This window comes from Rosa rugosa, chromosome 5, assembly GCF_958449725.1.
Source record: "Rosa rugosa chromosome 5, drRosRugo1.1, whole genome shotgun sequence".
Classification (NCBI taxonomy): domain Eukaryota; kingdom Viridiplantae; phylum Streptophyta; class Magnoliopsida; order Rosales; family Rosaceae; genus Rosa; species Rosa rugosa.
In genome coordinates this window covers 34,665,885-34,684,870 of record NC_084824.1, presented here as the reverse complement: position 1 = coordinate 34,684,870, position 18,986 = coordinate 34,665,885, and the positions used below count along the sequence as shown (strand labels likewise).

The 18,986-nt window shown below is 38.0% G+C and overlaps 1 protein-coding gene across 4 annotated transcripts; it reads left to right on the top strand.

Moving 5' to 3' along the window:
• The first annotated feature begins 206 nt into the window (after positions 1-206).
• Positions 207-15,865, top strand: LOC133708545 (DExH-box ATP-dependent RNA helicase DExH3). Of its 4 annotated transcripts, none has more exons than XM_062134022.1 (20): positions 209-490; positions 572-671; positions 855-1,162; positions 1,246-1,488; positions 1,561-1,800; positions 2,301-2,396; positions 3,085-3,273; positions 3,420-3,579; positions 3,673-3,803; positions 4,988-5,158; positions 7,331-7,603; positions 9,357-9,551; positions 10,443-10,646; positions 12,428-12,497; positions 12,612-12,760; positions 12,883-13,191; positions 13,279-13,338; positions 13,952-14,104; positions 14,235-14,345; positions 15,117-15,865. In XM_062134022.1, exons 3-20 carry the CDS (start codon positions 944-946, stop codon positions 15,585-15,587), a joined length of 3,444 nt encoding a protein of 1,147 aa, XP_061990006.1. In that variant the 5' UTR covers positions 209-490; positions 572-671; positions 855-943; the 3' UTR covers positions 15,588-15,865. The 4 variants fall into 4 exon arrangements, with proteins under 4 accessions (XP_061990007.1, XP_061990006.1, XP_061990004.1 ...); XM_062134020.1 differs by having other exon boundaries at positions 782-1,162; XM_062134021.1 differs by having other exon boundaries at positions 777-1,162.
• The last annotated feature ends 3,121 nt before the right edge of the window (positions 15,866-18,986 follow it).

The window sequence follows — 18,986 nt, the reverse complement described above, 5'->3', positions numbered from 1 at the left end:
GGAATAACCAAAAAATCTTTAGAAACCAAGAACCAAGAGCCAAAACTCTTTCAATTTTGATCCCAACAAACTATTTTAAGAAGGACAACTAATTGAAAAAAAAAAAAGAAAAAAAAAAAAGGAGGCTAATGCGCATCAAACTAAGCAAGTAACTGAACAAAATGGCTTCGTTACCTCTTATAGACTATCATCTGTATCAAGAATCACCAAAATATGCCAAAGTCCTGCATCTGCACTTGAATGAAAGAAACATCAAGAAGAGAACAATAACAATACCTTCACCCGAAAAACAACCAAAACATTGAATTACATGCAATACTGAACACATTTAAGACTCAAACTCTCAAAGTAATAAGCATACATGGTTGCACTGGCTCGATTCCTTTTTAGTGCAACTAAAATCATCCAAATGACAACCATCTTATATATCTTTACAAATTGAGACCTCATGAAACACCCAAATCACTGGAAAACAAAATCTCACAATTAGGTGAATCAATCTGCAATCTTTGAGTCGATCTTGATATTATCTGCTCTCCAAACAATTGATACTGAGAATCATGTTTTGTAGGAGGAAGATGAGGTGGGGAGGATAATCAGTTGGGGACTTCAACCGAACGTGGCCGGGGGGAGTAACCGTGTTTATCCTCTTCTTCTTTTCCGCTGCATAGGTACAATTTTGCCCTTCTTTTATTTAATCAATCAAAGAACTATGCATATCGACGAGATTCTCTAATTTTAATTTATGTTTTCAATTTTCTCTTGCTTTTGGAAAGCATAGAGCCAATTTTGCTTTTGATGAAAAGCAATCAGAAATTGAAATTGATTGCATTTTGAACGAGTAATGTTGCAAGTTGGCCTGGATTATTGAAGGGCAGAATAACCCCCCTTGGGCCTTGGAATAAAGAAGTGAAATAATAAGGTGTTTTAGAAAGAGAAGACGATGAGAGCGGCGGCGTCTCTCCTTGTCAAATCAGTAGCCTCCTCCAACAATACTTGTTTTCGTTCTCGCCGCCTCAAATTCTGTCTTGTTGTACTCCAACCACACTCTTCCTCTTCCTCTTCCTCTTCTCCCATTTCGATTTCGAAGCGCGGCTTTTCCGGCTACGCTGCGGAGCAGTTCTCCGACGACGAGTATGAGTGCGATTTCGAAAGCCAAAAGGTAGGTCACTGCTTTCTCTCTCTTTCAAATGTCTGTCTAGGATTGAAACACTGCATAAGGACGACTTGTGGTTGATTTTGCAGGCTTCATCTTCCGTGGCCAACATTGACGAGTGGAAATGGAAACTGAGCCTGCTGCTGCGCAGTGACAAGGACCAAGAGATTGTTTCCAGAGATAAAAGGGATAGGAGAGACTATGAGCAAATATCTAACCTCGCCAAACGGATGGGACTTTACACTGAAATCTATGGCAAAGTGGTGGTTGCCAGCAAGGTTCCTCTTCCAAACTACCGCCCCGATTTGGATGATAAGCGCCCACAAAGAGAGGTATTTATTTATTTATTGTCTTCTTCCGCAATTCATTTCCAACTGCTTTATGACGAACTTGTTTTTGTCCAGGTGGTTATCCCTCTTGGCTTGCAAAGGAGGGTGGAGGGTTTACTGCAAGAACACCTTGATCGTGTCCTGCTAAGTTCCCGCAACGTATCAGCCAATTCAGGTGGTGACAGTGAGCACTTCGATCAGGTTGAAAATGAAAAGCCTGATGCGAATGCAGATTCTTTTCTTGATGGGTCTGTAATGGAGAAGGTTCTTCAGCGTAGGAGTTTGCGCATGCGTAATATGCAAAGAGCTTGGCAGGTGTGTTTGCCTTGCTTTTGTCTTTGCCCTATATTATTTAATGCACATTTCATGCGCAACACATCCTAAAACATAGCTGCAATCTTTTGTTCTGTTTGTATCATCATTTTTTATCTTTGGTTTTTAACTCAAAAAATGGAATTAAAAAGAATAAAAATAATACAGGGGAATGCCTACTGTTTCTATAAGCATGAGTGCATGATCACCTCTTCTATAAGCCACGTTACTGACGCCTCCTGCTCCATAAGCTACCCTTGCTGCCTAGAATTGGCATAGATGGAGTTGCCTGATAACCCTCTAGACAATTTGTACAACAACATAGTAATATAACTAGTGTCGTTACTTGAAATTTTTAATAAGTTCAGGCTAAGCAGCTCCAGCTAGCTCTGTATTTCTGTACTGCCTAAGATGCATTTGATTATCTGTGATAAAATAGAAAGTAAAACCAATACTATGCTAATGTTTCTGCTCTCTTTACAACTATGTTGTTTTGTTAAAAGGAATCACCTGAAGGTAAAAAGATACTAGAGTTCCGGAAATCACTACCATCTTTCAAAGAGAATCAGAGGTTGCTGCAAGCAATAGCACAAAATCAGGTTTAACATCAGACCTGTAGCTTCATTATCATCTAACCATGTGTTTGTGCATTCCTTTATTTTTTATCTTTTGGCTTAGTTTAAGGCACAGACTTGGTGTTGGTACTGCTCATAAATGAATTAAAATTATTACTTAGCTCTTGTTATTTACTAGCAAATTTTTTCTTGGCTTGAAAATTTAGCAGCAACTTTATATGATATTTTGGCTCATATCTATGAAATGTATACTACATTCAGGCATCAGTGTCTAAAAATAAATGCAAATTCACCCCATGAGTGTACATAGAAGGAGTTACAGCACTAACATTAGCAAATTTTTGTATTTTATTATATTATTGTATATGTAAAGATTTTTTAAATAGAGAAATCACATTGAAAAACAGTCATAAAGGTATCATAGAAGATCATGATTGTGTTCTTTTATAATTACACAAGATATTCTGGATGTATATTTGACATTAAAACATGAATTTCAGAAACATTGCAATGAAATCATAACCAACCTTATCCGGATAAATCCAATTCAAGTGGAATTTCCCTAAAGTGCATAGACAATGAAGCCCACAGACTGCAAATATCTACTGTCCCAAAGAGAGTCCATTTCCTTACTTTTATTCTTGTTTCTTCTGTACCATGTTATTTGTTGTATATCTCCACTATCATTCCCACAAATTTTTTATGTTGATAGGTAGTAGTGATATCTGGGGAGACTGGATGTGGTAAGACCACTCAGCTTCCTCAATATATACTAGAGTCAGCGATAGAATCTGGCCGTGGAGCATTCTGTAGCATTATCTGTACACAACCTCGAAGAATATCTGCTATGGCTGTTGCTGAAAGAGTGTCTGCAGAGAGGGGAGAGCCTCTTGGTGAAACAGTGAGCCTTGTCACCCTATACATAGATGCAAGCACACACAAGCACTATGATTCTGTTTACGTTATTAAAAAAAAAAAAGATGCAGACTTTTCAAATTGAAAACTTCTTTATTCTTCTGCTATACCACAACAGATATTTTTTGGTAGGTGGGCTATAAAGTTCGATTAGAGGGAATGAAAGGAAAAAATACGCATCTCCTTTTCTGTACCAGTGGTATTCTACTTCGCCGTCTGTTGAGTGATCGGAACTTGAGTGGTGTAACACATGTTTTTGTTGATGAAATTCATGAACGAGGCATGAATGAAGGTGCACTTCTTTACATGTCTATTTAAATGTTTAATTCTGCAGAAAAACCGCATCCTAATTTTACTTTTCACTTTCCACAACTTTTTGTTGCAGACTTCTTGTTGATTGTATTGAAAGATCTGCTTCCACGCCGTCGGGATCTAAGATTGGTTTTGATGAGTGCCACTCTGAATGCGGAGCTATTTTCAAATTTTTTTGGAGGAGCACCAACAATTCACATTCCGGTTAGTTAAATCTGAGTTTTTTTCAGGGGTATCTAGTGTCTGGAGATTGTATCAGCCATATGAATTTGTATCACTTTAATTATTTTCCTTACTTCGGATTAGAAATGGGGATATCAATATTAGAGAGCTAGATGTAGAGATAAAGAGTAGTTTTAATCTATGCAGTGTTATTTTAACTGATTGTAAATGTTATGCTGTGGAAGTCATAGTTCATTAGAAAATGTGTTATAAACTGCATAAGAAAAGTCCAAGAAATTTGGTTGGTTATGCTGCAAGTAAATTGAAATAGTGAATTCCTCCCTACAAAAAAAAAAAAAAAAAAAACAGTAGAGTGATAACTATTTATCAGTAAGTATGACAAGTGTGATGCGTTTCAATAACTGAGGCAACCTCAGAGTTGACGTGAAAGTAATTTACCGATAGATGTTCTTCAAATGAGAAGACCAGGAAGTTGTTTTTCCCCTCACTGGTGCATTTTATGCAAAGCTCAAGGGGAAAGTGCTGATCATGTCTTCGTGCATTGTGAAGTGGCTAATTTCTTACGGAAAAAATTATATAGGGAGGCAGGAGTGGACTGGAAAACTCCATTAGAGAGAAGTGACTTGCTAAGAGAAAACCCTATAGCTTTTGGTAAAGGGAAAAAGGCCAGAACCCTTCGGGGTTGTGGGGTGCTAGCTATAGTTTGGGTGGTCTGGATGGAAAGAAATAAAAGATTATTTGAAAACTATGGAGGGGTGGAGAGGGAAGACCTGTGGGAGAGAGTCAGGTTCTGGGCATCCTTATGGGTTTCTATGGAAGTCCCGGAATTCAAGGATTATAATCTTTCTTCCATTATTCTTAACTGGCAAGCAGCTGTGGTATAAGCCCCTAAGCATTGATTAGTATTATTAGACGAGATGCTAGGCCTATAGCCCTAGCTGCCCTCTTTAGATTTTTAAAGCGGACTCCTTGTCTGTCTCCCTGTAACTCGATTTTTGCTTTTTCAATAAAAAGTTGTTTCTTCTCAAAAAAAAAAAAAAAAATTTACTGATAGATGTTTTTTAATTTCATTTTGGAAAATAATTTGGGTTCTATGTTGTACCATTCATTATCATTATATTCCTTTTACTATTCTATCAAGTAATGTAAAGATTTTGTTGTGGAAGCTTTTCACTCTTCTAAAAATTTATTTGTATGCTATTCAGGGTTTCACATATCCAGTGAGAGCACACTTTTTGGAAGATGTACTGGAAATGACTGGGTATAAGCTGACTTCTTTCAACCAAATTGATGACTATGGCCAAGACAAACTGTGGAAAACGCAGAAGCAGTTAGCGCCTCGGAAAAGGAAAAACCAGATCACTGCTCTAGTTGAGGTATGATGCTATTTTGGAACAGTATCATGAGTTAGGTTGATTTGCATTAGCGCCATTGGAAGATCTTGTGGAATTTCAATGATCATTTAGTGATGGGTTAACTTTCTTGCTACTTTTTTCTTTTTGCTTTTCTTTTCCTTATATGTTCATTCTCTTTTCTCGCTAATTTTGAAACTCCATTCTGCATTGTCTTCAACAGTATCTTTTTGGGAATCTGATAATAGAAAAAAGGTGAAAAGGTCAAATGGGCAGAGGAAAGATTGTCTTTCCACGGGGTGGAGGTTCCTCATTCTGTCAGTTTTCAGTAGCATTCTTACTTTGTCTCTTCTTCAGAATCCCAATTAGGGTAGCTACGGTTATATAAAAAATTGGTAAGAGATTTCTTTACGAGTGGTGAAGAAGGATTATCGAATCAGTTGCCATCTTGTGCAGAAACTGAAGGAGAAAGTTAGGTTAGCTCTTGAAAATTGTTAAAAAGAAATTGGTCATTACTTGGAAAATAGGGCCTTAAAGTTGATTTGAGACTGAAGTGCTGCTACTCATTTGATCGGTGATTCGTGGAAATCTACTGATACGTCAAAACTGAGGACCTTGCATGCTTATCACCTCTGTTGGTGTATTTTGCATAAAATGGGGGTGGAATGTGGATCATATATTTTACATTGTTAAGGATGGTCTCAATTATTGGAGGCGTTTGTTGTGGTCTGGGTTTATTCTCAAAATTGCTACTCTTTCTCGCAAAATATTTTGTTGGTGGGGAAAACAAGGAGGTTACACTTTGTACATCCAGGGTGTTGGCTTTTATGTCGAGCGTATGGTTGCGAAGGAATTAGAGTTTCTTTGGTTGCGAGGAGTTGATTATACTTTGGGATTGAATCAATTGCTTAGCTTTGAGCTGGGCATATTTTGCATAAAGTCAAAGAATTGATTAACTTCTTGTTTGGGTTTAAATGTGTTTGTGGATGTTCATTTTCATCTGTTGCGTTTAAGAACATGAAACCTAACGTTCTCCATTTCTACCTTCTGCTTTCCCTCCAAAAACTAAATAATTTTGGCTTGGTTGGTGGCTCTTTGGAGGGTCAACACTGGTGGTCATGTTCAAAAGAGAAGGCCTTTTATTTGTTCTGAGCCGTTGGTTTCCAGGTTTTGGGGAAAGAAAGCTAAAACCATAGGGTGGTTGCTTGCTGTACGCAGTTTTATGGTCATTTGAATGGAGCAGAATATATTAGGATTATACTGGGGTTTGGCAGATGAACTCTAGCATAGAATGCGTTCTTTCTGAATTAATCTTTGCATTTTGTGCCTTTTTTCCCTGGTATTTTATTATTATTTGGTATTCTTATATGTTTCCTACAAAAAGAAATATGACTATCATATCTAATGCACTGGCACACTGAACCCAATGAATCTTCGGGGTTAGTGTGGGAACGCGTTGGAGGATTTCATATTGTTGGAATTAACAGTAGTATATATTATTGAAGTATGTTTTTTGTTTTAAACATAGTTTCAGATACAGCAATGTTTGTAGTACTTAGCTTACTAAGAAATGTGGATGCCGCCTAGCGGTAGGGTGAAGCTAAGTGTATTCGGATTTATCCTCCGGCGGCAAGATAGTAGGAAAGCAGTGCAATTGGTAATTATGCTATGTTGTAATCAGGTTACATATCGAGTTATCTTTCTGTTATGTCACCGCTATGTCAAAGCAAATAGAGTAGCCAGTAGAGCACTCTTTACTAGTTGGTGCTTGTTAGAATACATGGTTTTTGTAGAGATTCCTGATATTATTTTGGGGTATACTCTAGATGCTTATTGTAATCAGGGGTTTAGGCTCAATGTCCTCCCCTTGTATTCAGCAGTTTCATTAATCAAGGCTTGAGGGCAGCCGCACCAGCCCTTTATTCAAAAAAAAAAAAAAAAAAAATGTGGATGCCGGAAAAAAGTTGCATACAGTACCTTATTTGTCATTTACAATATATTGTATTATTTACTCTTTCAGATTGTCCCATATATTGTTAAGGTAAACAGAACAAACTCAAAATTCCAATATTTTTCTTTTTGTTGTTATGTTCTGCAACATATTATGAATTGTGGGAAAACAAAAGGCTGCATATGTAATTTTGATACTATGCATGAAGTTAGTTTGGTCTCACCTATTTTATGACTTTTACACAGGATGCTCTTAGTAAATCAAGTTTTGAGAATTATAGCCCCAGAGCACGTGATTCATTATCATGTTGGACGGCTGATTGCATAGGATTTAATCTTATTGAAGCAGTTTTATGTCATATATGTCGGAAGGAACGGCCAGGTGCTGTCTTAGTATTCATGACTGGGTGGGAGGATATCAGCTGTTTGAGGGATCAACTTAAAGCCCATCCTCTTTTAGGTGATCCTAACAGGGTTTTGCTTATAACATGCCATGGGTCAATGACCACGTCTGAACAGGTTAGTTTATTTCAATGTCTGCCTTTACATCAGCATCTCATGAAGCTTCAGGATATCATGGTGTAAATGTGTTCAAGGCTATCAACATGCTTGAAAATGGAAAAAGTTATCTAAAAGAAGTGCTTTAGCTGCACATGTTTGGCTGTTACATGGTGTAAAAGAGTACAATTTGTACCTAGGATTAGCTTGTGATGTTAGAAGTGGACAAGTGGTTATGGTTAAATACCAAAAAAAAAAAAAAAAAGAAAAGGAAAAGGAACTCAGAATTCTGATTTCTGAGTTTCCTTTGGGCATCAGTCACTTCTGATTCAGGGACTCCATTTTGGCAGGATCACCTCACTAATGTATAGGAATTAAGGTTTTGTATTAGGTGGTTTGCTTGTTTTTCTCAAATTTGTTTGTTGTGTGAAGCTTTGATGATCCCTGAGGTATCTTTATTATGAGTTCTTGTCCACTGCTGTGTATTCTCTCGTTTTTGTTAGCACTGAAGTTTTGTTATTGCAAAAAGAAATAAAACAACCACAACAAAAAAAAAAAAAAAAAAATTCTCTCTCCCACTCAACCTTATGGTTTCCATAAAAATGTGCCACCTTTTCCTTCTTAGCAAAACAAGGAGTTTACTCACTTTATTGATTGACCTGCAGCATAAACTTCAACATGATTAACAATTTGTTTATAATTTGTTTAATAATCACAAGTGATAGTGCTCAGCACTTGTTTTTTCTTGGCTGTTTCTCACGTGGTTTGTGTTTCCTTGTGGATTTGTCCACTCTGTTAGGGCATCTCCAATCAGTGTCATTTAGGGGGCGCTAAACCAGTTTTTAGCCCCTACAGCTCTTCACAAATTATAGGATTTTCTTCTCCAACAATGAGGTGCTATTTCAGATTTTTTTCACTAAGTTATTCTAAATACTAATATCATTTAATAATCTATAAACAACTAGGTTTTAAATAATCCAATATAGATTATTCATCAGATATATATTTTTTTTGGTATTTTTTTTTCTATATATTTTTGAATAAATATATGCAAGTTAAATATCAAATGTCTGGTTGGTATTGAGGATTAACTGCGGCAGTAAATCTTAGTTATATGTTTCTTTTTTTTGACATTAGATTAAATTTAATCAAGGCTGGTCATTTCCAACTTCTTTAATCCTGACAATAGATTTTATGACTATTGGAGTGCCGCTACAACACACAAACTCAGCACCAAGTGAGGCCCAGTTCATCAGTTTCTCTGTGCCACCCATATTTAATGCACAAATCAACGCACACCACCTGGCTGCTATGCCTTCTGGAGCCATTTATGTTTCATCCTTCAATATGGAAAAAATTTGTTCCACCATTTGGTTGGTGCCATTTATTTTTGAGTTGTTATCTACTTGGATCCTATTCACCAAGGAGCACTTTAACAGTTTAACTGCCCAGGCATTGGGCGAGAAAGTAATCTCCAGTTTATTATTTTAGAATTTTATTGTATGATGGCAGTGATTGCTTCTGCGCTATAAGCTGCAGATGCACAATGTGCAGGCCCTGGCTCCAAGGGTAGAGTCTTCCCTACGGCCCATTTCTTATGGCTTTTGACTCCCCTTTTTAACGTTAGAGATGACCAAAAGTTAAAAAGTCACATATATGACATGGAATAAGGGTTGGAGATGCCCATATGTAGTTTATCCTTGTATTAATGATATGCTATTTCCTATTAAGAAAAGAAAAAGATCACTGCTCATCAGCTTTCTTTTCCCTGCAGAACCTCATTTTCGTGAGACCGCCTCCTAATGTACGTAAAATTGTTCTTGCTACTAATATGGCAGAAGCAAGCATTACAATCAATGATGTAGTTTTTGTGGTGGATTGTGGAAAAGCAAAAGAGACCACATATGATGCTTTGAATAATACACCTTGTCTACTACCTTCTTGGATATCCCAAGCATCTGCTCGGCAAGTAAGTCTTTGTACCTTAGGCCACTTTACCACTAGTTTTCTGTATATTTATAGCACTAAATTCTTTTGCATCATAATCCACTGATTCTTTTGTCTCTTCCTCATATATATATACACACACACACACACACACACACACACACATGCCCGATCACAGGCGGACGTCCGCACTTTCGCTAAAGTGCGGACGTCGACGCAGCAGGCGGTTCCATGCGGCGACGGCGGTGCGGGACTGGCCGGAGGGAGGCCGGAGGCGTCCCAGACCTCTTCTGGGCAGCGATCGAGGTCGGAGGAGGTCAGGGTTGCCGGTTTCTGGGCAGCCACCTCACCTGCAACTGCAGGTTCTGTGCAGCGCTGCAGAACGGTCGCCGGCGACTCCACCCGACCGCAGACCGGCTTCGCAGACCCCCGGCGTCCATTCGGCAAGCCGCGCTGCGCCGTCGACGCTCGATCGAGGCCGGAGGAGCGACGTCCGCACTTTTTCTAGGTTGCGGACGTCCGCTCTCGAACGGCTCCGTATGTATATATATATATATATATATATTTTTTTTTTTTTTTCCATTTGGAGTTTGCCGGAAAAGTCATCGCATAACCACATAACTTCAAACTGAATGTGATCTTTGTTTTGTACCTTGTGTGTGAATGGATGTGATTTCTTATGTGTAGTTGGTACTATTTGCTTGTCCACAATTTCATTCATGCCCATGTATTTTGATAGGCGTTGAGTGATTTTGACTAACCAGCATTAGTATTTTTTGTACTGCTTTAAGAATGTTACTGACATCCCTTATGCTTCTTCTATTTCACCTTTGTTTATAATTAATTGCTAGGCCTTATCTAGCGAATATGAAAAAGAATTACTTATGTCCTGCTGTACTGTACTTGGTTGCAGAGAAGGGGAAGGGCTGGCCGGGTGCAGCCAGGCGAATGTTACCACCTTTACCCCAAATGTGTGTATCATGCGTTTGCAGAATACCAACTTCCTGAACTTCTAAGGACTCCTTTGAATTCTCTCTGCTTGCAAATCAAAAGTTTGCAGGTTGGTAGTATAGGAGAATTCTTGTCAGCTGCCCTGCAACCACCTGAACCCCTTGCTGTAAGTACTGTTTCTTGATCGTATTGTTTGAAATTTCTATTCAATGCCCATATTAATGTCTTGAATGATTAGCGTATTGTTGGTGTAATGAGTTACAAAAGTTGAATTTGAGAGAAGAACTCAGAATAGATATTCAATATTATGCATATCCCAGATTTCTGTCACTCTGTTGCGTTGTGATATTAATTCTTGGAAACCCACAATGTGGTCCCTTTTGCCTGATGGGAGAATCCTGGTACAGTAGTAGCATAATGAACTGACAGACTCGAAAGTAACTGGACCGTTAGTCATACATAAGATGAATTCTGCCTGAATTCGACATTTTTGTAATATTCTGTTGTTTATTTCTCATGTATTTCATTTATGCTGTTCTGACATATTCTATTATGCATGTAAAAGGATGTATGGTAGGATTCTTGAAACATTAGTAAGGTCACTTACCAAATTTACTAATAAGGGCACGCACGCTCCCTCACTCACCTACTGACAAATGCAAAGGACAAAGATAATCTTTAAATAAAAAATTTAGATCTGAACTTGACCAATAATTATTATTACTTTGGTTTTCCGGCAGCCTAACCTGGAGGCAATTATTACTTAACCTACGTCTGTTACAGCTACCTGAGTGCTAGGCCTCTTTCGGTTTGGGTTTCTTATCGATTGACAAATCAACTTGAGACAAAAACATGTATATGATCAAAAACTTGAGGGTCAAGACTGGGGATGAGTGGTTGTTAAAGGAAAATCTTGAGGAAGAGGAGTAATTCCATGATGAATTTCTTTTAGTTCAAATAATCTTGATTGTACACTAAACTAATGAAATAGTGCAATTTAAGTTTATTTTCAAAATAGTAATGTCTTTTCTTATGACAGAATTTTGACAGTGTTGCGCAATATATGTACATATGTAGGTGAACATTGTGTGTGTGTGTTATAGACATACAGGTGAAAAAAGGGGATTCAACTATTTGCCTTAGTAGTACTCCCGTTGGTTTTTAGTAGTTTAAGGGAGTTTTTTATGGGGAGATCCTTTGTTTGTTTATATATATATATATATATATATAGCTAGATAGCAGTGGGGCGGTTTGTTGTTGCAGATTGGTACAATTAAGGGTCAACAACTCCTGTATCAAATTTGTTTGCCTTTTCATCAGTGCATTTTATATGAAGATGGGGTGAGAGAATGAATCGTGTTTATTGATGTGAGTTTTCTGGGTTATGTGGATGCATCATATCAGAAGAATCTTTTAGGGTATAGTGGGGTGGGAGGTGACGAGATTTGGGATGTAGTGTAATTTGGTCTGAATGGATTATATCTGACTTCAGCGACTATTTTTCATTTATTATGCTAAATTGGCTTGCAGTAGCGAAGTGAGGCTTACCTTCCCTTGTCTTTGGGTATATTCTTTCAAATCTGTATATTAGTCTCCCTGAGCTTTTGTAGGTTCTTTGTGTGAATGTCGACTGAGTCCACCTCCGGTATATAGTTGTTTCAATTGTTAATAGAAGGGAAAAAACAAAAACAAAAAACAAAAAAAATATTAGGCAGACCTCCTACTTGTCTCTGAACTCTTCTGGTCCCAAATGCAATCAATTTTATTCTTTTTGCAAACTGTTTTATGTGACCCAATTTTCCATTGAGTCAAAGAAATATATAACTTGGCAGTTTTACTTTTACAGCTCATACAGGCCTGTTCATTTCCATTTTCCTAGTTGTGTATATAGTATTTCATTGTATATTTTTTTTTAATCACACAAATTGACAATTCTATTTATGACAGGTTCAAAATGCTGTTGGCTTTCTTAAGTTGATTGGGGCATTGGATGAGAATGAAAATTTGACAAATCTCGGTTAGTCTGTGTCCTGAATGAAGTTGTATTACGTAATGTGTAACTAAATTCTATTATCATCTTCTAATGACTCAGATTTTTTATTTCTCTTATTTCGTTTTGTTTCTTTATCAGGAAAATATTTGTCAATGCTTCCAGTAGATCCCAAACTAGGGAAAATGCTGATTATGGGTGCTGTATTTCATTGCTTTGATCCTGTTCTTACAATAGTGTCTGGGCTAAGTGTCCGGGATCCATTCCTTTTGCCTCAAGACAAAAAAGATGTGAGTGCAGAATTCCATATGATAATCTGTTTGTGCATTTAAAGTTTCTTCCTTGGCATGTGTAGAAGTGTTTATCTAAGTGAGCTATAGTCTTCATAACTCGGCATCTCTGTACAATTCAGTTAGCGGGGACAGCAAAATCTAGATTCTCTGCAAAAGATTATAGTGATCATATGGCTCTTGTTCGTGCATATGAAGGATGGAAAGATGCAGAAAGAGAAGGATCAGCGTATGAATACTGCTGGAGAAATTTTCTCTCTGCCCAGACACTTCAAGCTATTCATTCTCTTCGGAAGCAGTTTAGCTACATCTTAAGAGACGCTGGCTTGGTGGATGCAGATGCAAGCATTAACAACAAGCTAAGTCACAATCAGTCATTGGTCCGCGCAATCATATGTTCCGGACTATTCCCTGGCATAGCATCTGTAGTGGTGTGATTTCTCTACTTGAAAATTTACTTTCATTGAGTAATCTCTTAGTTCTCAGTTCTTTGACTATTTATCTCACCTTATCTGCAGCACCGAGAGACATCCATGTCTTTCAAAACTATGGATGATGGCCAGGTTTTACTATATGCTGTAAGTTGCTCAAAGCTGGTTTTTGATAATCTACAGATAAATTGGAACTCATTCAAACTGTATATAGTCTGTTACATTGGAATCTTGCCCAGCTGGTATAAATACATATAGGCAATCATTGCAAATAATAATCTCTAATTTGTTTCTGGTTATCCTCATATCATTCACGTTAATTGAATTCAAAGGAGAGTTCTAAATGAAAATTCTTACCCAAGATTTCTAGTTATCACCTACACAAATCTTTACCCAAGATATTGCTATTTTTCCAAGTTTGTTTATTGAGCAGTTAGACATCGCTTTAAAATTAACAAAAACAAATTTCAATAGAATGGGAGTGAAATTCACACTCCTCTTTTGACAATCCACACTCCATGTTTTCTTTTTTAGTAACTTAAATTTGTCTTTAGTAACTTTTTTGTCATTTATAAGAATTTCAACCAAAAAAGGAAAAGAGTATGGATTACAAATTGGGGAGTGTGAATTTCATTCTCGTAGATAAAAGGCGATTGTTATGTGAAAAGATTTTCTACTAATTTTTATGTTCTGTGTATACTGTGTCTCTTTCTAACACCTTTAAGTTTCCAAGTAATTAATTGTATGGTCTCAATTTCAGAATTCTGTAAATGCACGTTACCAAACAATTCCCTACCCTTGGCTGGTCTTTGGTGAAAAAGTAAAGGTCAACACAGTTTTCATACGCGATTCTACTGGTGTCTCTGATTCCATTTTGATCCTTTTTGGTGGTGCCCTAAACCATGGTATCCAGGTTTGTTTTTTAATGACTTTCATCCCAGGGATTTCGTTTCTGATCTTGTGATCCGTTTCTTCTCTTTCTCTTAATTTGTTCCTTTGTGTTTTTTTTTCTCCTCTCTCCTTCTCTCTCTCTCTCACCTTAGGCTGGGCATTTGAAAATGTTGGACGGCTATATTGACTTCTTCATGGATCCTAGTTTGATGGACTGCTATTTGAAGCTTAAAGAAGAGCTTAATGAGCTTATTCAGAAGAAGGTGAGTTTGGATATGATTTTACTTGAAGAAAAACATGTCATACATCATCCGCAACCCATCCGGATTTGTTACACTCATTTTTTCCCTGAAATCTTGCAATCATAGAAGTATATTGGATCAATCTATTGAGGGTCAAGGAAGTTGTTTCTGGGTGTGTTACTCTGACTAAGTTGAGTTATAGAATGGTTACCTGCTACGTTCTCTGTATCTGTGCACTTCATGAACTTGCAAGGATAAACATAGATGAATGGGGACCATAAAAGAAGTGGCTCTTTTGTTAGAAGTTCTTTTTATCTGCTTATATCAATGTCTTTTCTGTAGTTTGTCATTACAAAAACTTTGAAACAATGGTCTGCATTTTTTAAGAACTTTAATTTCAACTGTCTTCTTTTCTTTCAGATGGACTTTCGTACCTTTGCATGCATCATTATGCTTATCGGACAAATGAACTATTAGAAATTTTTGTTCAAGAGTTAAGACCTTACCAATTTTGGTGCTTTTGGCCTTTAGTACTGGATTCATACACGTTAATACATCAGTTCAATTAAGGAATATGCAATGCTATCCTTGGAAACAATGGCTATTGTTCATTGGTTTCCATGTTCTGGTATACTGAGTTCCACAGTTCCAGTATTATGTGTCCTCCTAGCATGCCCTGAATTTTGTAAAATTTGTTGTTTTGATCTAGTGTGACAGAATTGAAACTTTAAACGAACAAAAATGAAGTGATTCTAGGTCTTTTGAGTGATATTCCATTTCTATATGATGCAGCTTCAAGATCCAAGCCTCGATATCCACAAGGAAGGAAAGTATCTCATACTTGCTGTTCAAGAGCTGGTATCTGGAGATCAAAGTGAAGGAAGATTTGTGTTTGGCCGTGAAAACAGGAAGCCAAAGGAGTCTGGTGATAACAGCAGATTCACAAGGGATGGAACCAATCCTAAGAGTTTGCTACAAACTCTATTGATGAGAGCAGGCCATTCACCTCCAAAATACAAAACCAAGCACCTCAAGACAAATGAGTTCAGAGCACTTGTGGAGTTCAAGGGCATGCAATTTGTTGGGAAGCCCAAGAAAAATAAGCAGCTTGCCGAAAGGGATGCTGCCATAGAAGCACTGGCCTGGTTGACTCACACCTCAGACAACAGTCGTGATGAAGATGATAACTCCCCACCTGATGTCACTAACAACATGCTGAAACTTCTGGGGAAACGTAGAAGATCAAAGCGCCACTCTGGTTAATCTAGAAGATCAAGCTGCTGCCGTAGGACAGGAGTTGACATTGGTATTGATATGGTAGTGCAGGGTACCCTAGTAAAATCCGGATTGAAACAGGTTGTGGCACTTTGTCAAATACCAAAGAACTATTTAGATGCAGTTTGAAAAAGAAAAAGCCTTTTATCTCAATGAGATTATTGGGTGTAATTGTAATCATTAGCATATGTAAATACACAGCAGGACTCTATACATCAGAGAGGTAGTTCCATGAAATCCATTATTTTCATGAAATTTCGACAGCATTTGACTTTAATTATTATTAATTTTTTTTTTGAGGGCAACGGAAGACTAATCCATTGATCGAAATCATAACGACCTCACTCGGTTAAGCATGAAGGGTACAAACACCCTTCATATTACAATGCAAGCTCAATAGAGTACTAAAACCAAAAGGAAATCCAAAAAACTAAAGTTCCAAAAGAAAACTACTAGCCAAAGCAAATGAAAACTACGACACTACGATAACCTACGTCTTCTAGCACGAGACACTTCCTTGATCGCATTGACGCCTAAGACCCTTCTTGGTGTACATTGCTGCCATCAAGCAAGACACGTCACACCCTAGTTGACGTAGGGAATCGTCTCCTATCCGGACTGGGAGAAGGGCGCTGCCAGCCCAACCGGCTTCCCCTTCACACTAGGAGCTCCTCCGTCCAGGAACTCTGACGCCATAGCCTCAGAACCATCCCCGGAGGATGCCGTTGGGGTCACTTTGACCTTATTTCTGGAGCCACGAGGCCTGCCCTTCTTCTTGTACACCTTCGGAGCTGGAGACCACATCCCACCAACCAAGCCGGCATCAGAAACCTGGAGCCCAAGATTTTCTGGCTGGAGAATGCCCGGAATCAAGTCCAACCCGTGTTTGGCACGCTTCCCATCTTCAGGACCGTCCTCAGCTCTGGGACGACACGTCCCCACCACCGGATCTTTAGTAGAAGTATCCTCAGTCCCGGGAGATTCCAGCGCTGGAAGCTCACGGATCTGCACAGCTTTCCTCTTCACCTTTGGGACCTTGAAAGAGGAGATCAGTGGAGAAGAAATAGAGGGCTGAACGTTGGCAAAGACTAGGGTTGGAACGATCTGTCCCATTCCTGACTGCGATCCTGCCTCCACCACAGAATCATTCTCTGAGGCCTCCACCCTAGGGCAACGTTGCCCACCATGATTCAACAGAGCGCATGAGTGATAGCACCCTAGAAGCCTTTCATACCTGAATCTTAGGGTTAGAACATCAACAGGAGAAACCCTAACCCGATGGTCAAAACGCACTGGATCATGGATAGAGAGAACAAGCCGGACTCGAGCATCTCCCCTGCGTAGCGCTGTACGAGGATGGTTTACTATTATTATTATTATTATTACACACACACACACACACACACACACACACACACACACACACATATATATATATATATATATATAATATTTTGAAATATCCCTGGAAGGATTTTATTTTATTTCATTTATTTATTTATTTTTTATTTTATCTCAAAATTGTTATCTTGCATGCAACGAAGAGCCCAGAACAGGTTCCATCAAACTGGAAGCACAAAATACGCCGTACGTGCTTAACAATTTTTACACATCTACATTATCAATTGAGACGGTATCAAGTGAGACATGTACAGTGGGTGATGCAGGTTTTTCCCATCTATTCCTATGTGTTAGATCCAAGTATGTGTATGAGCCATAATATATATACCAGGGGTTTTTCCTATCTATTCCTATATGTTAGATCCAAGTACGGGTATGAGCCATAATATATCTACCAGGGCTAGGAAATAGCTGATCGACTGTCGAAGCTTTGTTATATTTTAACTACAATATACAAACTTGACTAGCATTCATGCCATCTTTAAATTTAATTATGTCAGATCACTTCCAGACCTTAATTGTCCCATCTCTACTGCTTGATATTAAGCGTCTTTGATACAACTTAACAGAGGCCAATGAAAGGATTGAATCACGATGGCAGCCAGCAGCTGCAAGAACTGCCTTGGCTGTCAACTTTGTTGTTAGAGGCCGTCTCTTTCTCTCCTACGGTAAAAGCAACAGCAAGTTTAAGAATTCTACGTGCAAACTGCAAAAGTAACAATAAACAATATATCTTTCTAATTGAAACAATACTTCATTGCTAACAAGAAAAAGCGAGTACACAAGGCTTGAAACACCAATACAAAGCTACGAAAACAAACAGAGTAACAGACCAAGTGGAACAAGAATAGCTTAAATCCTAGAGTCCTAGACATGTTAGTGTGCTTCCTTCTAGTCCATAATAAAGCCTAGACATAGAAACAAAACCCCTGACCACAGAAGTTACCAAAGCCTAAAGGGAAGTCCAAACTTAACTCTCCCATATTAACTCTCCACCAGGCCCCAAGTTGTCTTGCAAAAATTCTCTGATTTCTTTCAATCCTCATGACCTTAATAAGAGCAAAGCACCGAGCATCCACATAAAATCCTTCTTCCTACCCCAGAAAAGCCTTGTTAGAAGTAATAATTTTCTACAGCCAAGTGGTCTGTTGTAGAAAATTGTACAAATAGGAAAAAGAATAAGAATAACGAGGGGGAGACCTGTGACTAAACTTTGACCTTCTTAAATGAAACAAAAGTATAATATAAAAGCAAACATCTGTGACGGCGGTGCTCTGGCTCCACAAAACCCTAGCCTGCAACGTCGACGTTCGCGGTGGTGCTGTTGTAGACAGCGAAGTTCTGGGCCAATGGCGGCGACGTCGATATATATATATATAGGGCCCTTCCAATAAGGGATTCCTTTTTTTGGTCTTTCATAGGGATAGGCATTAGACAAACTTTTTTATTATATTTCGGCATCTCAACCGTTCATTTTTTAGGTCTAATGACCTGAACGGTTGAGATGTGAAAATATGATCGAAAAGTTGGTCTAATGCCCTATCCCTAGAAAAGACCAAAAAAAGAGATCTCTCATTAGAAGGGCCCTGTATATATATATATATATATATATATATATATATATATATATATATATATATATATATATATATTAAATTTCTATTAACGGTGTAGATCAAAAGCTGCAGAGCGTACGGTCCAGATCGCACCTCTAAAAAATTATTTTCTAATAAATAACTGATATGTTTTTAATAGAGGGAAACACCAATAACTAAGGAAATTGCCATGGTGTTGGCAATTGGAGCAGAGATTTTTCCGCTGAGAAAACCAAGGAAATTGCCTGGTAAGTTTATCCGATAACTCACTGTTTCTTAGTAGCATTATCATATGTTAGCACAATCCAACTTGAAGACATAAATTTAACTTTTTTGTTGTTTATAATGCAGAGATTCATTTTGCGACGAAGGCGAATATGAAATTGTATAG